General features: G+C 45.8%; 1 protein-coding gene across 5 annotated transcripts; it reads left to right on the top strand.

Annotated features, from left to right (window-relative positions):
- Positions 1–258: 258 nt before the first annotated feature.
- Positions 259–22604, top strand: QRICH1 (glutamine rich 1). 5 transcript variants are annotated; one of them, XM_080350438.1, is made up of 12 exons: positions 267–358; positions 1368–1428; positions 4936–5265; positions 13865–14641; positions 14720–14884; positions 17103–17274; positions 17897–18051; positions 18792–18906; positions 20215–20323; positions 20672–20823; positions 21531–21621; positions 22399–22604. In XM_080350438.1, the coding sequence occupies exons 3-12, from the start codon at positions 4957–4959 to the stop codon at positions 22589–22591; spliced, it is 2238 nt and encodes a 745-aa protein (XP_080206564.1). In that variant the 5' UTR covers positions 267–358; positions 1368–1428; positions 4936–4956; the 3' UTR covers positions 22592–22604. The 5 variants fall into 5 exon arrangements, with proteins under 5 accessions (XP_080206562.1, XP_080206564.1, XP_080206563.1 ...); XM_080350437.1 differs by having other exon boundaries at positions 13865–14884; positions 21537–21621; XM_080350434.1 differs by having other exon boundaries at positions 13865–14884.
- The last annotated feature ends 257 nt before the right edge of the window (positions 22605–22861 follow it).

Genomic DNA, 22861 nt, shown 5'->3' with positions numbered 1-22861 from the left:
GACACCCCACGGCCACGCGTGCCGGTGGCGTCTCGAGCCCCACGGCCGCGAGCAGGGGCTGTCCCCGCTCCCGTCGCGGTCACCGACCCCCGCGTGTCGCCGACCCACGCGCGTCCCCCCGTGGAGGGCGCCCCCGGAGGCCGCCCCCTACGCACCAGGGCGCGGCCCCTTTAAGGTGGGGGCGGGGCCGGGCGCCGTGCTCTCGCGGGACTTGGAGGCTGCGCTCTCGCGAGGTTGGAGCCATGCGCTGATTGGCTGCGGGGGGTTGAATGTAAGATGGCGCCCAGGGAGCTGTGAGGGGAAAAGACTCGGGGCCGAGGCGGCGGCGGCGCGAGGCGACGGCGGCAGCGGGGCCGGGGTGAGGCGGAGCCGGGCCGGGCCACGCCGCAGCGGGGCCGCCGGGCCGGAGGGGTGCGGGGTGACGGGGCCGGGCGGGGCCTCGCGTCGGGCGCGGGGGGAGGCGGCGGCGGCGGTTCCGGGGGCGGCGCGGGCCCGGCAGGGAGGGGGGAGGGGGCGGCCCCGCCTGCCGGGCGCGCGCATCCCTCGCCCGCGGGGACGCGCAGTTTGGTCGTGCACGCGCGGGGCGCGCCCCCTGCCCGTGTCCCCCCCCCCCCCCCCCTTGCACCGGGCGCGTCCCCGCCCTCCTCCCCCCGCGCGGGGCGGCCCTTTCACCGCGCGGGCACGGGCGGCGGCAGCGCGCGCCGGAAGGCGCGGCCTCCGCTTCGGCGCGGCCCTCGGCGGCCGCCGTCCCCGGCGGAGCCCCCAACATGGCTCCTGCGGCGGGGGGGCAGCGTGGCGTCTCCCGCGGGCACAGGCCCGGCCGCCCCGCCGGGGAACAAAGGCGGCGGGGAGCGGCCCGGGCAGCGGGACCGGCCGTGCCGCAAGAGGGGCCCCCCCCCGGCCGTACGGGGGAAAGGCTGAACCGCGGCCCGCGATCTCTGGGACTAAACACGGAGCGTCGCCTCGTCGCGGCCGAGCGGCGGGGCTGCCCGTGTCGTTCCCGCCTGTCCCGGGCCGCGGCCGGGAGCACCTGCGGGGGGAGGCGGGGGCACCGCTGGGTACAGTCGCTGCTGCTGCCTTGTTCTCAGTTCTGCCTTCCAGTCACTCCGGTGTCGCTGGCACCGAGCTCTGTGCCCTGTGACAGATGTGCTTACACACTCCTTCCTAGCTAGGCTCACCAGGTTGAGGGATGGTCAGGAATTGGGCATCTCGCAGTTCTTCAGTGGGAGCTGCCAGCTGTGTGGATGATCATATTTTTCTTTTCTATTTTTTATTTTTCTTACTGGAATACATATTAAAATAAAATGGCTTTAATAAAGAAATAGGAACTGGGGATGGAAAGGGCTTCTTTGTTCTGTCTTCTCCAGAACGTTACAAGTCTAAGAGCTCAGGACAAGAGCAGCAGAAATACATGCAACATGGTGACTGGTGAGTCTAGATTGTCCACATGCTGCGAGTTGTGTGTGTGTTCTTAGTAACCTCAGTCTCAATTTTACGAACTAACTGTATGTGCTCATGATCTTCAGAGGGTTTCTTGAACTTATTTCCTGGAAAAAAATGCAGTTATGTTGAATCAGGGAGGAATTATCTCCCTTTATCAGAGAAAGCTCAGTGCTTGGATGCTCTCTTTTAAATTTTAAAATGCAGTATTAAAAACATGTTGCTGAGATCTAGTGAAGGTGGGTGTTTGCCATTTCTAATGCGTGTCTATGGGAGAAATGGAATGCATAAACGAATATGTTTTAATAACTAACAGTAGAAGTGGCTGCTGCAGTAGCAAGCTTTGTATGTTGCCCTACAAAAGCCTGTTCAATGCACACTTGAGCCTTAAAGAGGTTTTCTGTCATAAATGCAGGTGGGTTTAGTTTTAATCAATACAATTTATGGGAGTACAACGTTACTTTCCCAAATCTACATCTAGACCTGGTACTTCTGCTGCCGTGTAGGATTTTTTGAAGTGCAGTTTTGCATGGTTCAGTGCTTTTATCACCCTTCAAAACTGACAGGAATGACTGGGAGAAACTTGGTCCAGCCCGCTCTGTTACCTGTAGTGTCTTTAGCTCCCTCAAATTTGGAGAGCTGTAGAGAAAACAGAGATCCTGCTGCTGTTCCAGAGCAAGAACAAACACCATGTGGCACAGTGGGGTTCTGATCCATGGTTGGGACTTCAGCTGCTGCAGTGGCGCAGATGAGTGTTGCACTGTTTTAAGTGTTAGTGGCTCTCAGTATAGTAATTTTTTCCATTCAAGAAGAGAGGAAAAGAGAGATTCCTTGTGATGGAATATTCACTAGTAGGGGAAGACTGGCCTCGTGGGCTATTGATATTTGATGCTTGCTAAAAAAGAACTAATTGAGATGGAGCAGCTGAGCAGAGTCAAGGATTTGTATCTAAGGAATTCATGCTGTGTTTGTTTGCCTTTCTGGTGGTTGGAAGAGGTGGGTGGTGATTTGGTGGTGGACCTCTTCTTGATCTATGTGCCTGCTGCTTATGTATCTGGGTTTCTGGTGGCTTCTGGTCTCTACTGCACAGGAGCACGATGTACATGAGAGCAGCTCTTGATAGAAGGGTTGGAGTTCCAACATAAAAGTGAGGGCTAACGGATGGCTGCTGTCAAAAACAATGGCCCTGTTGACCTCCCTGCTCTTTCCCTTGACAAGAGGAACAGAAGGCAAATAGCTGTTCCCTGAGTTGTTACACCATAATAAGCACCAATGCAGGGGCAAGGAAGAAGGCAGGACCTTTGCTGAGAGGTGAGCCTGTCCCATTTAGCAGCAGGTCGCTGTCAAGGACCACCTGTACTGTTCACGTCTGCATTCCCAGTGTGGCATTGTTGAGGCTTATTCCTCAGAAGAATCTCCCCTCTGAAAGCTGTCTGCTGGTGCACCTCGGCGTGGACGTGCAAAATGATTGTGTTCTGAAGCCCTCACTGTAGTATCAAAGTCAAATATTTGCAAGTTCCAAGTAGGAGATCAGGACCGTTTAATCACACAATCTGTTTTCCAGCTTCAGGGTATATAATGGAGCCTCTAAAATTAGATGCATCGGAGTGTGCCAGCTGTAGGTCCCATCGAAGTCACTGAGGGCGCAGTAACAAGGTTGTTCTCTGTTGGTTTCACCCTGGGCATGTGGTCACCTGGGAAAGGGTTAATAATGTGTCCTGTAGAGGTGTTGAGTACTCTTGGGTGGCTCCTCGAGGACACTTCACTCTAAGCTAAGTGAACAGTCTCACTGCCTCTGTCATGTGCAGCTGGCTTGAAAATGCGTTGGATCAGAATCCCTGAAAGGCAGGAGAAGTGTTTTTCTGTCCAGCTGTGGGCTCTGTGGGAGCTTCTCCATGCTAATTTGTACAGAGTTGTTTGACTCGCTAAGCGAACACTGTTAGCTGGTGCTTCTTACTAAATGTTGATGCATGTTATTATAAATAATTTTTTCTGTAGTAATCTCACACAGCAACTAATGTTGCTTAATAACTCCAGAAACTATAGATACAGTGCAAGTTGCCTCATGTGTGTTCCCCTTACCTTTGATATTCGCTTTCTCCTGTAAGCCTGGTCCAGTGCGCTAGCCATGAACCTCCTCTGTGTAAACAAAAACTTCTGTGTGTTTAGACTGCTGTCACGCAACAGCGAAGAGTGGTTAGGATTTGCTGCAGCTCTCACTGGTTTTGGTGGGAATTGGAGCTGGACTTGTGGAATACGCTTGGTTGCCACTGAGACCCTAGAACTAACTCCCATTTTCACACAGGCTGTTGTGGTCCTACCACATATTTCTGTCTTGGCTTCACTTCATTAAATCATGGGAAAAATATATAAAAGGTTCTGCCTCTTTAGAACTACAGTGATAATGTACATATAGCGATGTTTGTCCCTTTTTCCTCCTTTCCACAGCTGGATTTAGTAGTACCGAATCACCTGTTCTAGTCCTACTCTTGTGCTGTTTCACATCTTTTTCACAACCGTCTCAGCATCTGGTAGTATTATAGCTCAAATCTGTTTATCCTTTATCAAGACTAATTAGTGCTTTGCAAACAACCAGTACACTCGCTGCAGAAACAATTTGTGGGTTTAAACAAGATAAGTCAGTAAGAGAAGAATGCTGTCAGAGTATGCCCTAGGGCTTTCTAATGTTCTCAGGTGGAGTCATCTTTGTTGTTATTTCTTTCTTTGGTTGTTTTTTTTTCCTTGCTCTCACTTCCTGATGATCTGATGTCTTTTTCTGTTGCTCTTTTGTCTCCATACATGGCATGCTTCATGTTAACCTCTTCCTATATGAACAGTGCATCAAGAACTGATGCTGCTGATGCCTTTGTCATTTACAGACCTCTGCTTCTCCATGTGTGTAGTTCCCCCTTTGAGGAATCTCTTGATTCCAGCACTCTCCTTTTGCTTGCTACGTTCAAATCGATAAGGCTGTCCTAGTCCTAATAGCAGTGAGCTGAATGTTGCATCTGATGCTCTTCCGCTGTGCTTCCCATTAGCTGCCCGGAATAGAACCGCATGGCCTGATAGAACATACTGCTGGGTTCTTCCACCTCTGTGGCTGTGAAGCAGGGCCACAGATATTGATTTCTAAGCTTCTCTCGCTAACACTGCATGCTGCAAACGAATGAAATGTATTACTTGATTTCATCTGTTATGGGACTTGCCTGGTCTGGGGGAAGTACAAGAACAGAAGGTTTTACATGGCAGTGAGCTCTTTGAATGGTTACACCTGGTTGTCATCCAGACTTCCCTGAGCCGCTAGGGGTTAATCTGAGAAATGTGTAGTACTGCAAGATGCCTCGTAAAACTAAAGCATCTGTCTCGGGCATCTGGCTGTGCACATTTACTAGTTTTCATACAATGGTCGGTATGCGAAATTGGTGACTGGAGTTAGGAATAACCTTGTGTCAAAGGAGTGCTGTAGTTAAGACTTTCACTTTCTCTTTCCTTAAGGAACCCTAAGGAACTTGCAATATGAATAATTCTCTGGAGAACACCATTTCCTTTGAAGAATACATCCGTGTGAAGGCGCGAACAATCCCTCAGCACAGGATGAAGGAGTTTCTGGACTCCCTTGCTTCCAAGGGGCCGGAAGCTCTGCAGGAGTTTCAGCAGACGGCCACCACCACAATGGTGTATCAGCAGGGTGGCAACTGCATTTACACGGACAGCACAGAGGTGGCTGGGTCTTTGCTTGAACTTGCTTGTCCCGTGACAACCAGTGTCCAGCAGCAAACTCAGCCAGAGCAGCAGATACAGGTTCAGCAACCCCAGCAAGTCCAGGTAAGTGTCTTAAATAATTTCTAAATGTTACATATGACTTGCTAACCCATGGAGAGGTGTTCAGAGCCAGCTACTGTCTAACTTGAAACCACAGGCAAGCACTTAAGAAGCAGGACCAGTAAACTTTATATAAAATAACGCTATTTCCTTCTCATTTAAGGAATTTGGTAGTAAATTTCTCTTTTGACTGTGCCTCCATTGAGCCCCGCTGTAGGAGGAGTAGCACACATAGCAATGTAGTGGTGTAACCTGTTGGAGAAATGGTTGACAGTTCTGGCATGTCCACAGCTCCCTGAAGCCTCGCACTCTGTGTGAAGCTGCTATAAATACCACTCCCCTCTGCTGGTCTTGCTTTATCTGGTTGTTGAGAGTGGTTGTGGGATCTAACTTGCCTTCAGTTTTTTTTAATGAAAACAATTTAAATTATTTTACTTGAACATTCTGAAGGTTGTAGTTCTCGAACTAGCCTTAAGTTGGGGGCAATGCAGGGGAGTCAAATTACGATATGAGCCAGGGGAAGATACCTTTCAGGAAAGGAATTCTAAAAGATGCGTGTGTGTCAAGGTACGTTGTCCCTTTGCAAAGTGGAAAGAGTCGTCTTTTTTTTTTTAATAGGTGTTACATTATTTTTTCTTAAGTGTTAAATGAGCAAATCCAGCACCAGAGACGAAAAAAAAAAAACGTATAACTTTGGATAACTGCTTTGGTCTTAAAACACATTTCATAATTTTGATGAGTGTACAGGTGGTAGGGCATTTACTGAGGTTTTCTTATGATATGTCTCCAAAAAGCTGAAATATGTCTACAGCTGTAATTCTTATACACTTCAAATATGAATCTTTGTGCCTTCTGCAGCATGAATGTAAAGTTGTGAGCTCTCTTCTTTTGCAACAAATGAGGGTATGGAGGCACAAATGACTGGAGATAAGGTAGTGTGAGCTTGTTGCGGTACAGTCAACTTGTGCTAACAGCTCACTGGCATGCTTTTATCCTACAGCAAAGACAAACTTGCCTCTCACTAGGTAACTCGTCTCCAATTACTCTCTCTATTGAGTAAATGAATGCTTAACGGGGATTTCTGTAACCTGTTGCCCTCCAGTAACTTGTGTTGCAAGGCTTTTGAAGAATAAAAGCCTCTCGTCTGAGAGACATGACTTGGATCTCTGCATGAGTCTGTTAAAACTGATCAAGGGTGCTTTTGGGTCTGGCAGCTAGCACATTTTTTGGGAGAAGTTACATTTTTCAGTAGAAGAACTAGGAAGGCTGGCTTTTTTTGGGTGCCTCAGCCTTGAAGATGTGAAAGGCCCCCAAACTAATTGTAAAAGTCAAAAGGATTTTTTTTTTCTTCCTGCTGCTGTCTCCTTTCAGAACTACACAAAGTTCAGGCTTGACCCCTGCAAGTCTTCTAGTAGCAGAGATGAAGAGAGAGGCCGTATATCGTATGCTCCAGAGAAAAGTAATCTGCTGATCTTCTTGAAAATAACCATAAAATTGCTGGCAGAGACCTGGTTCTGTTTTTTAAACTGAGTGACCTGCTGCCAGAACATGAAAAATACCTGCTGGAAGTCAAGATTTCAGGAGCTTTCCTAAAGAATGTTGTCTGCTCTCTCCCCCTTGTTTTTGATGTGATTCTGCTTTAAAATATCTGCTTTCACATGTGTCAGTACAGATTATAATAGGTGTTTGTGTTGCCTACCATGCTGCTTGCTGTAGGATGTTACAAAGCCCCAGAACACTCAGGTGGCGCATCTGGAACTAGATACGGCTGCAGCATGAGGGCACCATCACCACCATCAGCAGTGCAGCTGGATTCACGTGTATTCGAGCAGCTAGTTCAGAATTATATTGAAGATTTTTGCAAGGATGGGGTAGATAAGAATAGATAAGAATGTCTTTACCCCTTTGCAAAAGTGTTTTTGTGTTTTTTGAGGTTTCTTATCAAGAATGTGATTATGTTAAACCTGTGATTTAGCATTCACCTGTCTCAGGACTGTCTCTGTGGCAGCACAGTGTCTGAACAAAGCTGGATTTTGTTGTTTATCTGGGGGTGACAGTGTTCCCCTAGAGCAGTGCACCTGATCCAGCTGACTCACTGCTGAAATACTACTTGTGTTGTATTACGAGGAGATTTTGGTCATCCACTGAAGCCTCTTAGTTTTTGATCAAATTTATTTCACCCCAGTACTTGACTTGATAATCTGTTTAGTTCTTGCTAATCCAGTTGCAAATCAGTGGAAGACCCTTTGAATGATTCTGCTGGTGTCTGGCAGTGTGACAGTGGTGTTGAAGGTGACTAATAATATGACCAGTCAGATGACCTTGAGGTTGCAAGTGCTGATGACAACCTTACGATCGTAAAGATAGACAGTGCTCAGGTTTCTTCCTAAATTTTGCTTGCTGTGAACAACCAAAGATGGTCCATGACTGCTTGCTGCTTTTATTTATCCTGGCAAAATACATTTCCTCTTTGAAGAAGTCGCTACCTTGGGGTTTTCTTGCCTAAAAAGTTCAGCACACTGTTGCCAAATGTTTATTTTGAAGGCTGAGTGGATGCAACTGTTGGTTTTTATACGAGTCAGTGCTACGGTACAGGTGACTTGGGGCTCCTTCCGTGCCCAGTATCACAGCAGTGCCATCGGCAGTGTCAGAGTTCCGCATGTCAAGTTGTCATCCCCTGTGCTGTGTCCAGGGGTGGCTGGGAAGGGCTGTTTTGCTCCAGTCAAGTGAGAGTTTTACCAGCTCTGCCCTTGGTGAGGTTGTTGCTAGTTGGTCTCATGCATCAAGGCCATCGAATTGATGATGCCAGTGACATGTTAGCGCTGACTTGCTCACACAATGAACCTCTTGCACTGCTTCCCCTTCCACAGGAAGATTTAACAGAGAGAGTATTAGAGGACAAAAAAAATCTTTGCTTAAGGCACATGATGTGTGTGTGGGGAAGATTCTCAGTTTCAGCCTTCTAGTAAGGCAAAGTCTGGCTGGGTGGCGAGAGCTTCTTGGGCAGGGCTTGAATGGAGGGTGCTACAGGTGAGCAAGATTGCAGAACTGTGTAGGGGATGGTTAGATGCCTGCGTAAAATGTCTTTCAGTTAAGGCTTGTGCCTTTCTAATTGCTTTGTTCTTCATGTGTTGAATGTTCAGCTGTTTCAGTCTTCCCCCAGTCTGTTCTGTGATTTCAGAGCCTGGTAGGACACTGGGCATTATTCACAGTGTAAGGCAGGGAAAAATGCCCCTAAGTAGCTCAGAAGAAAATCTTTGGCTCTGCATAGAACACAACTTTCCTTCACTTCTGCTGGACGCAGCTTCCCCCGTCCCAGTCTTGGTTCTGAAGTTCATCCTGGAGGTAGGGCTCCTATTTGCTTACCTTTGAAAAGCATCCTAGTAAGATATTAGTGTAGCAGCCAGCGTTAATTAGCATTTGCTGAGTGTGGCTCTTCAAAGAATGGTTGTAGTCAAGCATGGTGTTTTCAAGGTAGCACCTTCTTGTGTATTGGCAGTAGGTTCCTTCTTGAGAGGTAAGCTGTTTTGTTTTCCTTGCTTCATGTGTTTTAACTGTCTTAGGCCTAAGTCCTGCCCTAGTGTACAACTTGGCAACTTGATATTGTAACTGTTCAAACACACACAAGGCCTAATTTGGCACATGGAATTCTCTCCCTGATGTTGATGAATGAACAGAGGGAAAACCTGGAGTGAGAATCTGTCTGGCAGCTCTGAAAAGCTGACTTGTATGTTCCCCGTAGACCTTGTTTACTTAGATAGATAGCAAAGGACTTCCTGTAAAGGAGTTGAATAACAAGTTCCAACATTTCCTGCTACTTCACTGATCAGTCTTTTCACCTGCTCTGTACTTCAGGTCTGTTTCGTAATTGTGTGTATGCCTTCTGGCGTAACGTTAGAAGAAACTGTATTACGGTGTTAGTTTTAATGCTGGAGTCACTTTAGCTTGGGACTGTTGTTGAGGCAAGTGTATTTTAAGCCTTCTTTCCCTAAAGTTGGCTAAAAAGCAATTGAGATTGCTCTTCTGCTCTCACATTTTGTCCAAGTGTTTGACTTCTGTTGGCTTGCTCAGGTGTGGAAGTTTGAGTTGCACCTACATTACTTCTAGGGGGGAATTGGAACATACTTCATGCAGCAAGTTTGTCACATGCCCCCTGCTTACCTCTCCTACGTTTGGAGCCTGTCATTTGGGATTCCCTTCAAATTAAACTAAGGCATAAGATGCAGTTTTGATGTGTCTAGTTGCTTGTCTAGCTTGGCTAGTGGGCAAGACTAGCCCTACATTTGAGATAGTCTTCTGGAGTGTTTAGTGAGGACACCTTAGTAGATCTTCAGTCTTGCTCTGAAGGTCTGATCTTGGTGTATCCTACTGCTTGCCAGTGTTAACATAGCTTCAGAAACCAAGATGTGTTTGTGAAAAAAGGCATTTAAGAGCCTGTCAGGTGCGCCAGGGCAAGTTTGATATCGGAAAAACCACGCAGGAAAGAGTTGGTATGTGTGTTGCTCATTTGGAGTTAGGTTTTAGGAAATGTTAAGTAATCCAGTCAGTCCATAGATGAGATTTTTCTTTGCTTGGGAATTCTTTCAATTGAATTGTTTGGGAACTCCAGTTCTGCAGTCTGATTCCTTTTGTTAAAAATCTGCACAGAACAGGCGTGTTACGAATCTTACTTGAAAGTTTGTTGGAGTTAGTCTATCAACCATGAGGGACAAATAAACCTAAAAAACAAAACACAAACTTTTGGAAACCAGGCTTCAGCTTTCTCGTGCTCATGGAGTGACTTATATTCTCTTTGCATGTGCTCAGTTCTAGACAGAATATGTTTTTGAGCGTAATGTGACAGAAGGTTTCCTTTAAGGGAACCTTAAAAATACATTTCTGCCCTCCTGTTATGATGCAGGGCTGACTTATAACACTTTTGATTTCTCTAGTCAGCTAGTATTTTGTCCAACTTCTAGCTATTTTATGGTAAAAAGGCATTTCTTTGTGTAATGGTAGCCTGCTGGGAAGTGATTCTTTTCATGCTGTTAGATCCAAACTTCTGGCAATAAGCAGTTTTTCAGTACTGGTAACTTGGCCTTTCCTCTCTTGTACCAGTATAACCCAGGAATTCCCAGCATAACATGTTCTTGCTTTAATCTTCAGCATAAGGTGAAGATTTAAAGTCTTCCCTCTTGGTCTTGGCTTGTAAATTTAAAGCATTCCGCTGTGCACAGAGGCTTTCAAAAAGTCAAATGCTGATGATGTTTGTTGTAACTCTTTGTCCCTTTTTTCTCAGATAGCAAGTTAGACAATGAGGTCAACGTAAGAAGTGTTGGTCTCAGACTGAGTTGAAGTCTGTAAATCTGAAATGAATGCTTGTAGCACTCGTGGGTACAACCTACTTGAAAATAGGGTGGGATCTGCTGCAAAATACGGTTGTTAAAAATGGATGTGTAATTCACAAGGGATGTGTAATGCACAGTAGTTAGAGCTCCAATATCTTTTTAAATAGGAGCAGTCTCTAGTCAGAAGTGTGATGTTTGCAGCACAGAGAACTTCCAGTGATTCTGGAATCGTGACCTGTTTGCCTTGTTTGGGTCTGGACTCATTGTTTGGGTGTTAACAATTTGGGTGTTAACAAGTTCACTGTGTGAACTCCAGAGCAGTAGCAAGACATCCTGGGTGTCAGGGTTTGGATTTAGTCCTGGGGGAGTATCATAGGGCCTTGTATCATGATTGCTTATCTGCCGAAAGCCATGGAAGTTGCCTGTGACTTTTAGAGGCAGTAGGCTCAGGCTCTAAAATGGTTAATGGTACAAAGCTGCACCAGGTGAGGTTTAGGCTGGACATTAGACAGCATTTCTGTACTGAGGGAGAGCTCAAACACTGGAACAGGTTCCATGGAGGGGTGGTCGATGCCCCAAGCCTGTCAGTGTTTGGAAGCAATGCCTCTAAATAAAGGACAATGACCTTAATGACATCCTTTAGCTTATGGCTGGCCCTGAAATGGTCAGGCAGTTGGACTAGATGGTGACTGTAGGTCCCTTCCAGCTGAACTATCCTATAAAAGTGGAAGGAATAAAATGCTGCCACGTCAGGTCTGTGCTTAGACCATGCCTCTTGCTTAAACCTGTTCCATTACCTCTCTAATTACATGTATGTGATAAAATTGTTTCAGTGCATGAGTGGACTTTAAATTCTTACTGCTAGCCAAAAGAAAAAAAAATGCTCTCTACTTTGTATGTGTTACAACAGTAACAGGAAATGTCATGTAAAATTTTGTGTGGACAGCAGGTGAGGGTACTTTTAAGGTGTTCTCAGTCAAGCTGTGCAGATTCCAAAACCACATTGTAAAGTACAGGATAAATGGTAAATTTACCTCTTTCTGTTACATGAATTTGAATCCTAGCAGATAAAGCAAATATTTCTTCTGTGAAACTGAAAATGCATCAGTGGAATGATGCTTTTAGTTTGTCCAGTCTTGGGCCTTTGCCTTGCAGTTAGCCTTTTGAACAGAGTTAAACTAATACTAAGGACTATATTAGTGTTTTTTAAAATTGAGTATTTTGGAGAATACTTGTCTTAGAGGTGTAATTGAAACTGGCTTTCTTAAAGTGGACTCTTAACTAGGATCTGTGCTTCAGCCTGTTTGCCCAAGGCAGTAGTCGTGCTGTAGGGCAGTATGATAAGAGTATCAAATAGAATTCAATAAGTATCCCATAGGTGACTTCACCTTTTTCAGATAACTGCCTGATCAAATCACTCATTGGTGCAGCTTTTTAAACTGTCACGCTAACACAAGGTCATATGTTTCTTGTTACCTTGCAGGAAATTATTATAGAAAGTCCACATCATCTGGATTACAGTATATTACATACAGCTCCCAGCCAGGAACCTGTAAAATTCCTTATTCTTCCTGGAAATAGAATTGGCTCTTAACAGGAGGTGACTTATAAAACTGCTCTGCAAGTGGTGCATTTTGCTACGCCGCGTTTTTCCTTGGCAGCTCTTAATTGGCTGCAAATGAATACTTAACATTTTTAAAGACTTCTTAGAGGGGATGTTGGGAAAGGAGATTTCATGTATCTGCACAGTGCAGAACTGCATGGTAGTTCTTTTTGGTATTGTCAAGCTGGCTAGGGAGGCGTCTCTGTGCAAGTACTACGTTAGCTTGACGGACTTTAGAAAGTGAGGTAGAAAAGGGTGAGAGAACATGAGTAGCAAGACATAATTTTGCAATTAAATAAATCTGTGTTGGCTTCAAATTTCCTGTGGCCCTCACAGGTTCCCCTAGTAAAGCTCTGCATCTCTCTGTTGGATTTGAAAGGGGGTGTTGAGTAATTAATTCCCTCCCTCAACATGTAGTGTTAAGGAAGCCTGGAAAAGCAGATGATGATGGGAACCTGGGATATTGCTTGTAGGACAAGGCAAATGTGACAAAGTGGCTGTGTAAGTGTAGGGGACACGATGTGAAGTGTCTGGATGGAGTGACCAGACCTTGCTGGGTGCCTTGGGAGTGAAGATACAGCTAGATTGGGTTTGGGGACAGGAATGTGAAGTTGTTGAGACCTGAACTTTGTGTTGAGGACTACCTCTGACTCTGGGCTCTAAGTCTGCTCCTGGGCTGCTGCTGGATGGTGTGAGAGACCTTGCACAAATGAGCATGGATGTGAGAGGGTGTGATTTAATTTTTCTTCCCTAAAATAAAAGGAACTGTTTAGATCTAAGTCTTGACGTATTTTGCCCATGTTATTCAGCATTGTGTAAGTGCATGAGCTAGAAAATACAACTGAGTAGTTTGGACAATAAGTGGAATTAAATGGAATACATAAATAATGAAAAAATAGCTGGTTTTAATTATCACTGCCAAATAAATACTTCTAAAGTTCAAAAATCAAATGCTGCAGTGTTGCCCTTTAGTGCATGACAAAGATTCAGGTTGAACTTGCAACTTTCTGTGTTGACGCCTGCTTGTGTAGAGTTACTATTAGCAGTTGGTTTCAAAATAATATTTCTGTGCTTTATGTGGAAAGAGCCAAGTGCTGGTTTCAATTTACCCATATTTCTTACCGCCTGACACTGGCAAGTGATCCTGCGGCTGTTTGAGGGCCTGGGGTTGAAAGCAGTAAAATAATCTTTAGCACATAGTAAGAATGAGGCAAGCTCCTGTATTTTGTAGTAAGATAAACTTAACAACTGAGTTGTAATGTGTGTGACCTTAGTCTTGCTGTTGCAAGGCCTATACTGAAATAACATTTTAGCAATGCAAGTAGCTTGGAAGGCTCTTTCGGCTTCCAAGGATGCAATCTGTCGGCTTGAACCCACAGAGCCTTGGTGATGGAGATGCAGCTCATGTACTGTTCTGTCCATGCTGAGTGAGGTCATGTGCAACGCTGAGCAAACAGGTCAGCTACTGTATCGCTGTTTTCAACTATGTACTTCTAAAGTAACTTGGTTTCATTTTCCTGCGATCTTTACTAATGGATTAATATATGGAATCATAAAACTGAACATTAAAGTCCCGGAACATAGACCTTCAGTGATGGACCATCTTTGGTGGCCACCCTGTTGAATCGCTGATGCTTGCTGATCTCTAACTGTGGAATTGGTGTCGTTGCAGGTTCAGGTCCAGGTCCAGCAGTCCCCACAGCAGGTGTCCGCCCAGCAGCTCTCTCCACAGCTCACGGTCCATCAGGCTTCAGAGCAACCGATACAAGTCCAAGTGCAGATCCAAGGCCAGGCGCAGCAGCAGGCGTCCCAGACAATACAGAGTCAGTCGCTGCAGAGCCCCAGCCCGTCGCAGCTGCAGGCAGCTCAGATCCAAGTGCAGCATGTGCAGACTGCCCAGCAGATCCAGGCTGCAGAGATCCAGGAGGAACACATACAACACCAGCAGATCCAGGCCCAGCTTGTGGCAGGACAGGCCATTACTGGTGGCCAGCAGATACAGATCCAAACAGTCGGGGCACTGTCACCTCCCCCTTGTCAACAGGGCTCTCCGCGAGAGGGAGAGCGGCGGATCAGCACTGCTAGTGTCCTTCAGCCGGTGAAGAAACGCAAAGTGGATATGCCTATTACTGTATCGTATGCTATTTCGGGGCAGCCAGTTGCCACAGTACTGGCCATTCCTCAGGGCCAGCAGCAAAGTTATGTCTCTTTGAGGCCAGACTTGTTAACAGTGGACAGTGCCCACCTGTACAGTGCCACTGGGACCATTACTAGCCCCACTGGAGAGACCTGGACCATCCCTGTTTACTCTGCTCAGCCACGTGGTGACCTTCAGCAGCAAAACATAACCCACATCGCCATCCCACAGGAGGCCTACAATGCTGTCCACGTCAGTGGCTCGCCAACGACGCTGGCTACCGTGAAGCTGGAAGACGACAAGGATAAGATGGTGGGAAGTACTTCAGTAGTGAAGAACTCTCACGAGGAAGTGGTGCAGACTCTTGCTAATTCGCTCTTTCCAGCGCAGTTCATGAATGGCAACATCCACATTCCAGTGGCGGTGCAGGCTGTGGCAGGGACGTACCAGAACACTGCGCAGACGGTGCACATATGGGACCCGCAGCAGCAGCAGCAACAGCCCACACCCCAAGAGCAGGGGCAGCAGCAGCAGCAGCTACAAGTCACTTGCTCAGTAAGTTAAAACTGCTTCTTGGTCTCCGTGATTAACAACTTGCACATGTTGTGGAGAGGGAGGAGGTCACCGGACAGCTGGTGTCAAGGAACCAGAGATGCATCTGTCCCAGTAGCCTGGACATGATGTTTGCCATTTGACTTCTGATAGGTGTAGGACTGCGATGTGTAGTGTTGGTATGTAAATTATAGGATGCTGAACTTCCCAAAAGAAAATTCAGTTCTCATCTTCATAGTGTAAGTTAATAGATACGTGCGCGTTGCTGGCTTCTTGATAGCGATTGTCCCGAGGTCTGCAGTTTTCTGTGCTGTTCTCAGGGTTGCAGTGGACAGGCAGGGATGACTGCAGCAAAATAAGGTGTGCAAATACACCAGTCACCTAGTTATCAGTTACTTGGTGTTATGCAGCACGTGAAGCCCACAGCAGATCCAGTGTCCAGATAGAGTGTCAAATCTGACTAGTTGTAGGCGAACTTCATGGACAGATGCCACCTCTCTGTGACACCGTGTCCTGCTTCTGGAAAACGTCTGGTGTGCAAGAGCACAGGAACGAGCCGTGGCAAGTCGGCATCTCTTTGTAGTGCTTAGCAAACCTGACAGCCAAATCTGTTGCTGTTTGGTTTTTTAAGTGCTTTGTTGCTGACTTTAAGCCATAGCTTATTTTGAATTTGCTTTTAAAACTTGAATAATTAGGGCTATTCATGGCCTCTTTTATATGTGCAAATGATGTAATTTATCTTTCATTACCAGAAAGTGAAAAGTGATTGATCTGTGAGAGCCTGTTTCTGCTGAATGGAATGAGGGCAAAAATATCCAAGTCTGCGAGCATAAATGTTGTTATAAATTCTTTCCAGTTTATAAATAACACTGTTGGCTTTATAAAGGCGTATATGCCCTCTACTTCACCAGTAAGCACTGAGACAAAGAGCATTGCATTCTGTAGTAATGTCCTTTTCTGGGTTGATTGTGGGCTATAGCCCGCTGAGGTCTTCACTGGAAAAAGGTTCCCTGCATCTCTAGATAACTTCCAGGTGCTGGATGCCCTCTTTTATAAAGCTGCACTTTAAGCTACAGCTTATGAGTCTTTGTAATGCATGGGGTTGTATTGGGTCGGGACTTTTTTAGTTTATTTTGTCATGTTGAAAGAGCCTCCTGTAGCTCATCTTTTCCCTGTATTGGTACTTCAGAGATCACTTAATCACTTTCAGCTACTTGAACAAAGTAAGTTGATAGAATTTTTTTGCCTTTCTCCTAAGCAGGACATTCAGAATTATTTTAGGGTCTTGTTAGAACATGAGCCCCATTCTTGGGATCCTTTCTGAGATATTAACTCCATGATTTCTTAAATGGTTACTTGGAAAGCTTCTACTAACACTGCGTATTCCCCTGCACAGTCGTCCGCAAGTCTTGGGTATCAGACACTTTTCTGGTCCCAGTTCTCTGGGGCACTGGGTGTTGCATAAGCCCCTAAATACAGAGGCGAGTCCAGCAGGTAGGTATGTGGTTCTTCCTCTAAGAGGACAATAAAGCTACTGGAGGTGAACATCTAACTTCTGGGGGTTGTCCTTCTCACAGCTGTGAGACTGAGTAGGAATTCTCCTGCTCGCCTCACCCTGTCCCCTGGCACTGAGCTGCTGTGGGATCTGGGCAAGTTGCAGCTCTTTTGCTCTATTTGTGAAAAATGCAAGTCAAGAAGCAACTGGCAGTCCAGCCTGTGTGCCTGGCCTCACACTGGACAAGGTACCTGCGAGATCAGGGCAGAAGGTTGTGTCAGCATCAATTGTCACGTTTCAGTGTTTGAGGGGAGACCAGAGATCTGTTGTTGAGAGGGTTTCACTCCCTTGGAGATCCTTGCTTTTGAAGGTACCAGCGAGGTTCTTAATGATACTGCATCAAGAACAGCTCGTGGCTGTTAGGTGTCCTGTGATTTCTGTAGGACTTCTAAACGCATCAAATTGCAAGTTGCATGAATTTGCTAAGGGACCTATAAATATGTCTGTTCAAACTAAAAGTGTTCTTGGTGAGGCAAATACTCTTTCACGAGCAGCAACTCAGGTTAGACAGCAAACGTTATGTTCCTTGGATTAATATTTTATTAGTGTTGCAGAAGGCTCATATTCTGGGGCTAGAAGGTAGTGTGTGGCATTACTTGTGTTTTTTTTGTCAAACTGTTGGATATCAAGGTGTGTATATATAAACTGAAATGTTTTCTTTCATAGGCTCAAACTGTTCAGGTTGCTGAAGTTGAACCACAGCCACAGACTTCACCTGAACTTCTACTTCCAAACTCTCTGAAGCCAGAAGAGGGACTTGAAGTGTGGAAAAGCTGGGCACAGACCAAGAATGCAGAGCTGGAAAAAGAAGCCCAAAATAGGCTAGCACCCATTGGAAGTATGTGTCATGGCAACGTGGCCTTTCTTTCTTTTCAAGTAGGATTAGGAATTACTAAAATGTTAGTGATTTACTGCTCTGGAAAACACCTTTGTTTAATCAGTGAGTGTTTTTAAATTTCAACTCGGATTTGCTCTGCAATACTAATTATTGCACGCTCCCGCTGCCACAGGACATGTTCTGAAGGAGGCATTGACTCCGTGCTGAGCCAGCTTGAGCACTTAGCCTGGTAGCTGTAGGAAAGGGTGCTGTATGACACAGATGTGGACAAACCAAATGGCTGTGAATGGTAGCCAAGCTGGTAGGGCAGTGACCGAGCCACTGTTTTCCTTTTACCACAGGGCAGCGTTTCATCGTGGCCATAGTGAGAGAAGGCAACAGTCATGCAGATGGCAGGGCAGAGAGTCTTCCTGTCGGATTCTTGCCCATTTATCTTTTAGTAGATCTGACAGCCTAAGATCTGTGTTTATTTCAGCTTGTTTTATTATGCTGCGAGAATGAGGTGGTACTGGGCCTGCCAGATAGAATAGCAAAGCTGGAGATGTGGGAAATCATTCCTAAAAGACTGGGAAATAATATGGCTTTATGGCTTAAATAATATGGCTTTGTTTTGTTTTTCCAGGGCGTCAGCTGCTGAGGTTCCAGGAAGATCTCATCTCTTCAGCAGTGGCTGAGCTGAATTATGGTCTGTGCTTAATGACACGAGAAGCTCGAAATGGTGATGGTGAACCCTATGATCCAGATGTGCTCTACTATATCTTCTTGTGTATTCAGAAGGTAGGGGTAGGACAGCTGTATGTGCAGCAGAGCTGTGCATGTTGTCAGCATATACAGAGAGGATTCTATTAAGCTTCGCAACAATTTCATAAGAAAAAAGTCTCTTTGCTTAAAAAAAAAAAAATCAAATTAAATGTAATGAGCGCACAGCAATGCTTTCACCTATTGAGTTAAGTTTGTGAAGAATTGTTAATAACTGAGTTCAGTATCATGGTGAGAGTAATACATTCTTTTAGGGTTTTTTTGGCAGGGAGAGGAGGGTTGGATGATATTTGAGAAAGTTCTCAATCTCAAAACTTGATCTAGTTGAAGCTTTAACAGTCAAGAACTTGGCTTTATTGTTGTGGGAGATCTGAGCTGGTAATATTAGCGTGCTTTTTGGAAGGGCTGCAGGAACAGAGCTAAACTCTGACAGGAGAATTGGGCATCTCTCTCCTGTATCTGAAAAAGTCTAATGTCCAAAGGATGGTCGTGTAAAATAACTTGCAGTGAACACACCTGAAATAAAAGGTGAAATCCAACCAGCTTTGAGTTTTAGCATTTCTGTGATAGCAACTGAGATTACCAACCCTGTACTGGCCTTGATGCAAAGGTCCTCAGTTTTCTAAGTGGAATGTATGTCTTCAGTGCTATGCTGTGAAATGCTTGACTAACCGAGTATGTGGGTTCTTGGGATAAGGTCTGGTCTGAGAAATATATTTGCTGCCACTGTACTGGACTGTGTTGTGAATCTCTTACAGTATCTCTTTGAAAATGGCCGAGTAGATGACATCTTCTCAGATCTCTACTATATTCGGTTCACCGAATGGCTGCATGAAGTTCTCAAGGACGTACAGCCCCGTGTTTCCCCTCTTGGTAAGGACTTTTGTTTAGGAACTTTGTGACTTTCTGGAGTTTGGAGTGTTAAAACTGAACTACAGTGTAAGTATAGTCTGAATAGAAACCTTGTGAAGTACTTAATGTCCCTAGAACAGCTCATACTGATCAGGAAGAAAAATGTTGCACCTGCATTGAATACTGGTGTTACTGCACGTCAGGCTCTAGCCCTGATTGTCGTAGAGTATTATTTGCCTATTGCTTGTCACCCATCAAAAGGCAGATAGTTTGGACTTTGTAGTTTCACAAGATTGGCTTACTTGGAAGCCAGCTGATCCCTGATCTGAATCAAGCTTTCTGATAAGACATCTTGCCTCTAATATGTATTTTTACTTTGGGAGATAATACAACACTGCCATGTTGCCATGTAGCCAGATGGATATGGTCTGCAGGAGCAACTAAGTGTCCAAGGAAAAACAATGCGTGATAGAGCCTCGAATGCTGCAATCAAACCCAGCTCATCTCAGCCTTGTTGTTCAGAAGATGATGGCAACAGTGTTGGGGAGGAGCAGTTCCAGAAGAGACAGATTTTGACAGAGTCGCGTATGAGAACTAGATCGAGTTGCATTTTCAGAGCACAGAAACCTGGTTTCTCATTACTTCATTCCCTTTGATCTGATCAGATGTCAGTGAAGAAGCTGTTGCCCGTGTTCAGTAAAGCAGCTGATGTTACAGGCTGGATCGCTAAGTAGCACCCTGAGTTTTGGAATCCTTTTGTTTTCACTCTGGCTGTTTGATCTGTGCTTTGTCATTCCACAAGCCCCAGAGTTCATACTGCTGTCTGTTATTCTGTTTATCTGTGTATTTGGAGTATAGTATTTCTGTTCTACACAAAGGAAAAAAAAAATCTGAGAATCAAAGGGATTACTCATGTGTCCAAATACATCTCTTGGCACTGTGTGCTGACTAAAGCTGTGTGCAGGGCCAAGAGCTGATTTGTTACACTGGCCTGCCTGCTCTCACATATTATTGGATTAGGAGCATCTGCATTGGAGTCGAGCCATTAATTGAAAGCTGTTTAAGTGCATATTTATTTCTCTCTGAGCTGGGATGTATAGGCATATTGCAGAAGCATATTCTCCTCAGCTAGAGGTGGACGTATGTATACAAGTGTTTTCTAACATTACCTGCTATTTAAAAAGTTATTTGCGCAGTAGTGAATCTTGACATCAGCAAGGATCTCTTCCTCCTCTTCCCCTCAGGATTTATGTTCTCCAGTACTTACAGACTGTAAAATGCTGCTGTGTTCCTGTCTCCTGGCATGATGCTGACTTCTCATTATTGCAGGTTATGTCCTCTCCAGTCATGTAACAGAAGAGATGCTGTGGGAGTGTAAGCAGTTAGGAGCTCACTCCCCTTCCACCTTGCTCACTACACTGATGTTCTTTAATACAAAGTAAGTACTTAGGTCTTTGGGAATCTTGGGGAATAGAATAACTTCAAATGGATTGATGGGGTTTGTAGGAAACTGCTGCACAGGATTAGGGCAAAATAATGAATTTCGAATGATTGCACGCAGAGCCCTCTTGCAGCACTGCAGGCAAAGAAGGTGCGGTACAAGAAAATGAGCTAGCGGAGGGAAAACTGAACTTGTGGCTGCTGCATGCTCTGCTGCTGGGACAGCCTAACTCAGTGTTGGTTTGAGACTCGGCTGGCTTGTGATGAGTAACGATAACTACCTCACTGTCATGACCATATCCTTTCCTCGCCTCTGAATGTCCTGTGTTCTCTTCTTGCTGCTCAGATACTTCCTGTTGAAAACAGTAGACCAGCACATGAAGCTGGCCTTCTCCAAGGTGTTGAGGCAGACCAAGAAGAACCCTTCTAATCCCAAGGATAAAAGCACGAGTATCCGCTATCTGAAGGCTTCTGGCGTACACCAGACAGGACAGAAAGGTAGTGTCTGGAAGTTTTTTTTGGGAATATTTACTTACTGGGCTTGAAGGAAGTGGATGAACCTGGAGATGTCTGCAGGTAGGGCCACAAGAACCCCAGGCTCTCGCAGGTCCCTTCAGCCTGGCAGCACGAGTTTTCTGTGCGTTCTGTCCAAGAGAGCTTAGTACCTTCTAACAGTAAGCCTGGGGACATACCTTACCTGAGGTGAATAGTACTTCATCAAGAGCCAAGGATAACGTTTTTGTTGCTTCTGTGTCTTATGGGCGAAGAGGGATATTTGGTGTGAGTGCACATGGACAGAGAGAGAAACTTCTTTGGGAGTTTTTTCTTACCTTGACTCGTGTGAACCCGTATAGAATCCATATGTAAGTACAAATCTGTCCTCTTAAAAGCACAGACCCAGGATTTAGCTGAGGCATTGCAGTCTCAGTAGTAAGATTCCTTTCGTTTTGGGCACAGGTACAGGGGAAACAGAGAGGATATGGATGGGTTGTGTTGTTCAGTAGCCTTGGGATACAGCAAGCTCTCCATTAACGCTTTAAGCATTTATAACCAGGCGCCTCTGCCCTGGGACGGCCGCATGTCTGTCGCCAGCTGTTGCCTGGTGACAACGTGTTCTGGAGTGCTGAGGCTGTATGGTGCTGCTCGGTTTGCTGTGCTTGTACCAAGTGTCTGACAGACTTTGGGGGGGGGGGGCTGGTTTGTAGTTACAGATGACATGTACGCAGAGCAGACTGAGAACCCAGAGAACCCCCTGAGGTGTCCGATAAAGCTGTATGACTTCTACCTCTTCAAATGGTGAGAGCGCTCGTTCGTGTGTATGAATGCTTGTCTTCCGTGACTGTTAAGCTGCATCTTGTAGCTGGCCTAGTTTTCAGGGCTGTGTTATATTACTGGCACAGTTTCTATATTTGCATAAATTGACTTAAATGGGGAGGGGCGTGGTTGTGAGAAGGTGGGATTTACTCTGATGGCATGTAAGTTGAACTTCCGTGGTATTTAAAGAAACAAATCCTGATTTGTGACTTGGCTGCTCGTAATCTCGTACTCGCTCCGGAGGTTTGCTGTGTTGGCAGGAGCTTGCTGTTCTGCCTGTGACTTGCAAGTCCTCTGGAAGCAGCTGCTACTTGAGATCAGATCAAGGTCCTATTCAAATTGGCTTCTGAACAAAAATGACGACTTTCTGTGGAGATTGGAGGGAGCCTCAAAAACTTGCCTCTAAATTATGATGATTATGATGAAGTTTCTCTGCACAGATGGGTCTGCAGTTACCCTGGATGTGCAAACACCCCATCCTTGCTTCACTCTGAAAGACCCCTGAAGCCATGTGTGTGTTATACTTACCAGTGCTAAATAAAAATTACTTTCTTGCAGTCATCACCATGGCTTTTTAACCTTGATGCAGCCTAAAAGCTTTGGGACCGCTGTTGCCCCTAGATGTAACTCCATACCTTCGTGTCTCATCAGCCAGAGGATCACTGTCAGGATTTGTGAAGCCTGGGGTGAGGACAGTGGCGGTCTCTCCCTCCCAGGACATTCTTGTTAGTCTGGTTATTTCTGATCTTCCTCACGCAGCCCCCAGAGTGTGAAAGGCCGGAATGACACGTTTTACTTGACACCGGAGCCGGTGGTGGCCCCCAACAGCCCTATCTGGTATTCCATCCAGCCGATCAGCAGAGAGCAGATGGAGCAGATGCTCACCCGGATCCTGGTGATACGAGAGATTCAGGAAGCTCTTGCCGTGGCTAACGCCAGCTCCATGCACTAAGGCATCCTCCTTGGCTCAGAAGGGGTGGGGCGGGGTGACAGGGGAGGGACAAGCAAAGATAAATTGTACAGACTTTTACACTAAAGGATATGCCTAAGTTTTTGGTTTTTTTTATTGGTGTAGTTATGAAGCCCTTTTAGGCTTCTTCTCTTTAAAAGAATCTAAAGGAAAAACCTACCCATTGTGTATCCTACCCAACACACCAAACTGTTGGAACCATTGGAGGCTGCATATCCCCTGCAAGCTGGGAGCTGTGGAAAGCTGCTGGTT

The sequence above is a fragment of the Nesoenas mayeri genome (genome assembly GCF_963082525.1).
Source record: "Nesoenas mayeri genome assembly, chromosome: 10".
NCBI lineage: Eukaryota > Metazoa > Chordata > Aves > Columbiformes > Columbidae > Nesoenas > Nesoenas mayeri.
This window is presented reverse-complemented; position numbering and strand designations above follow the sequence as displayed.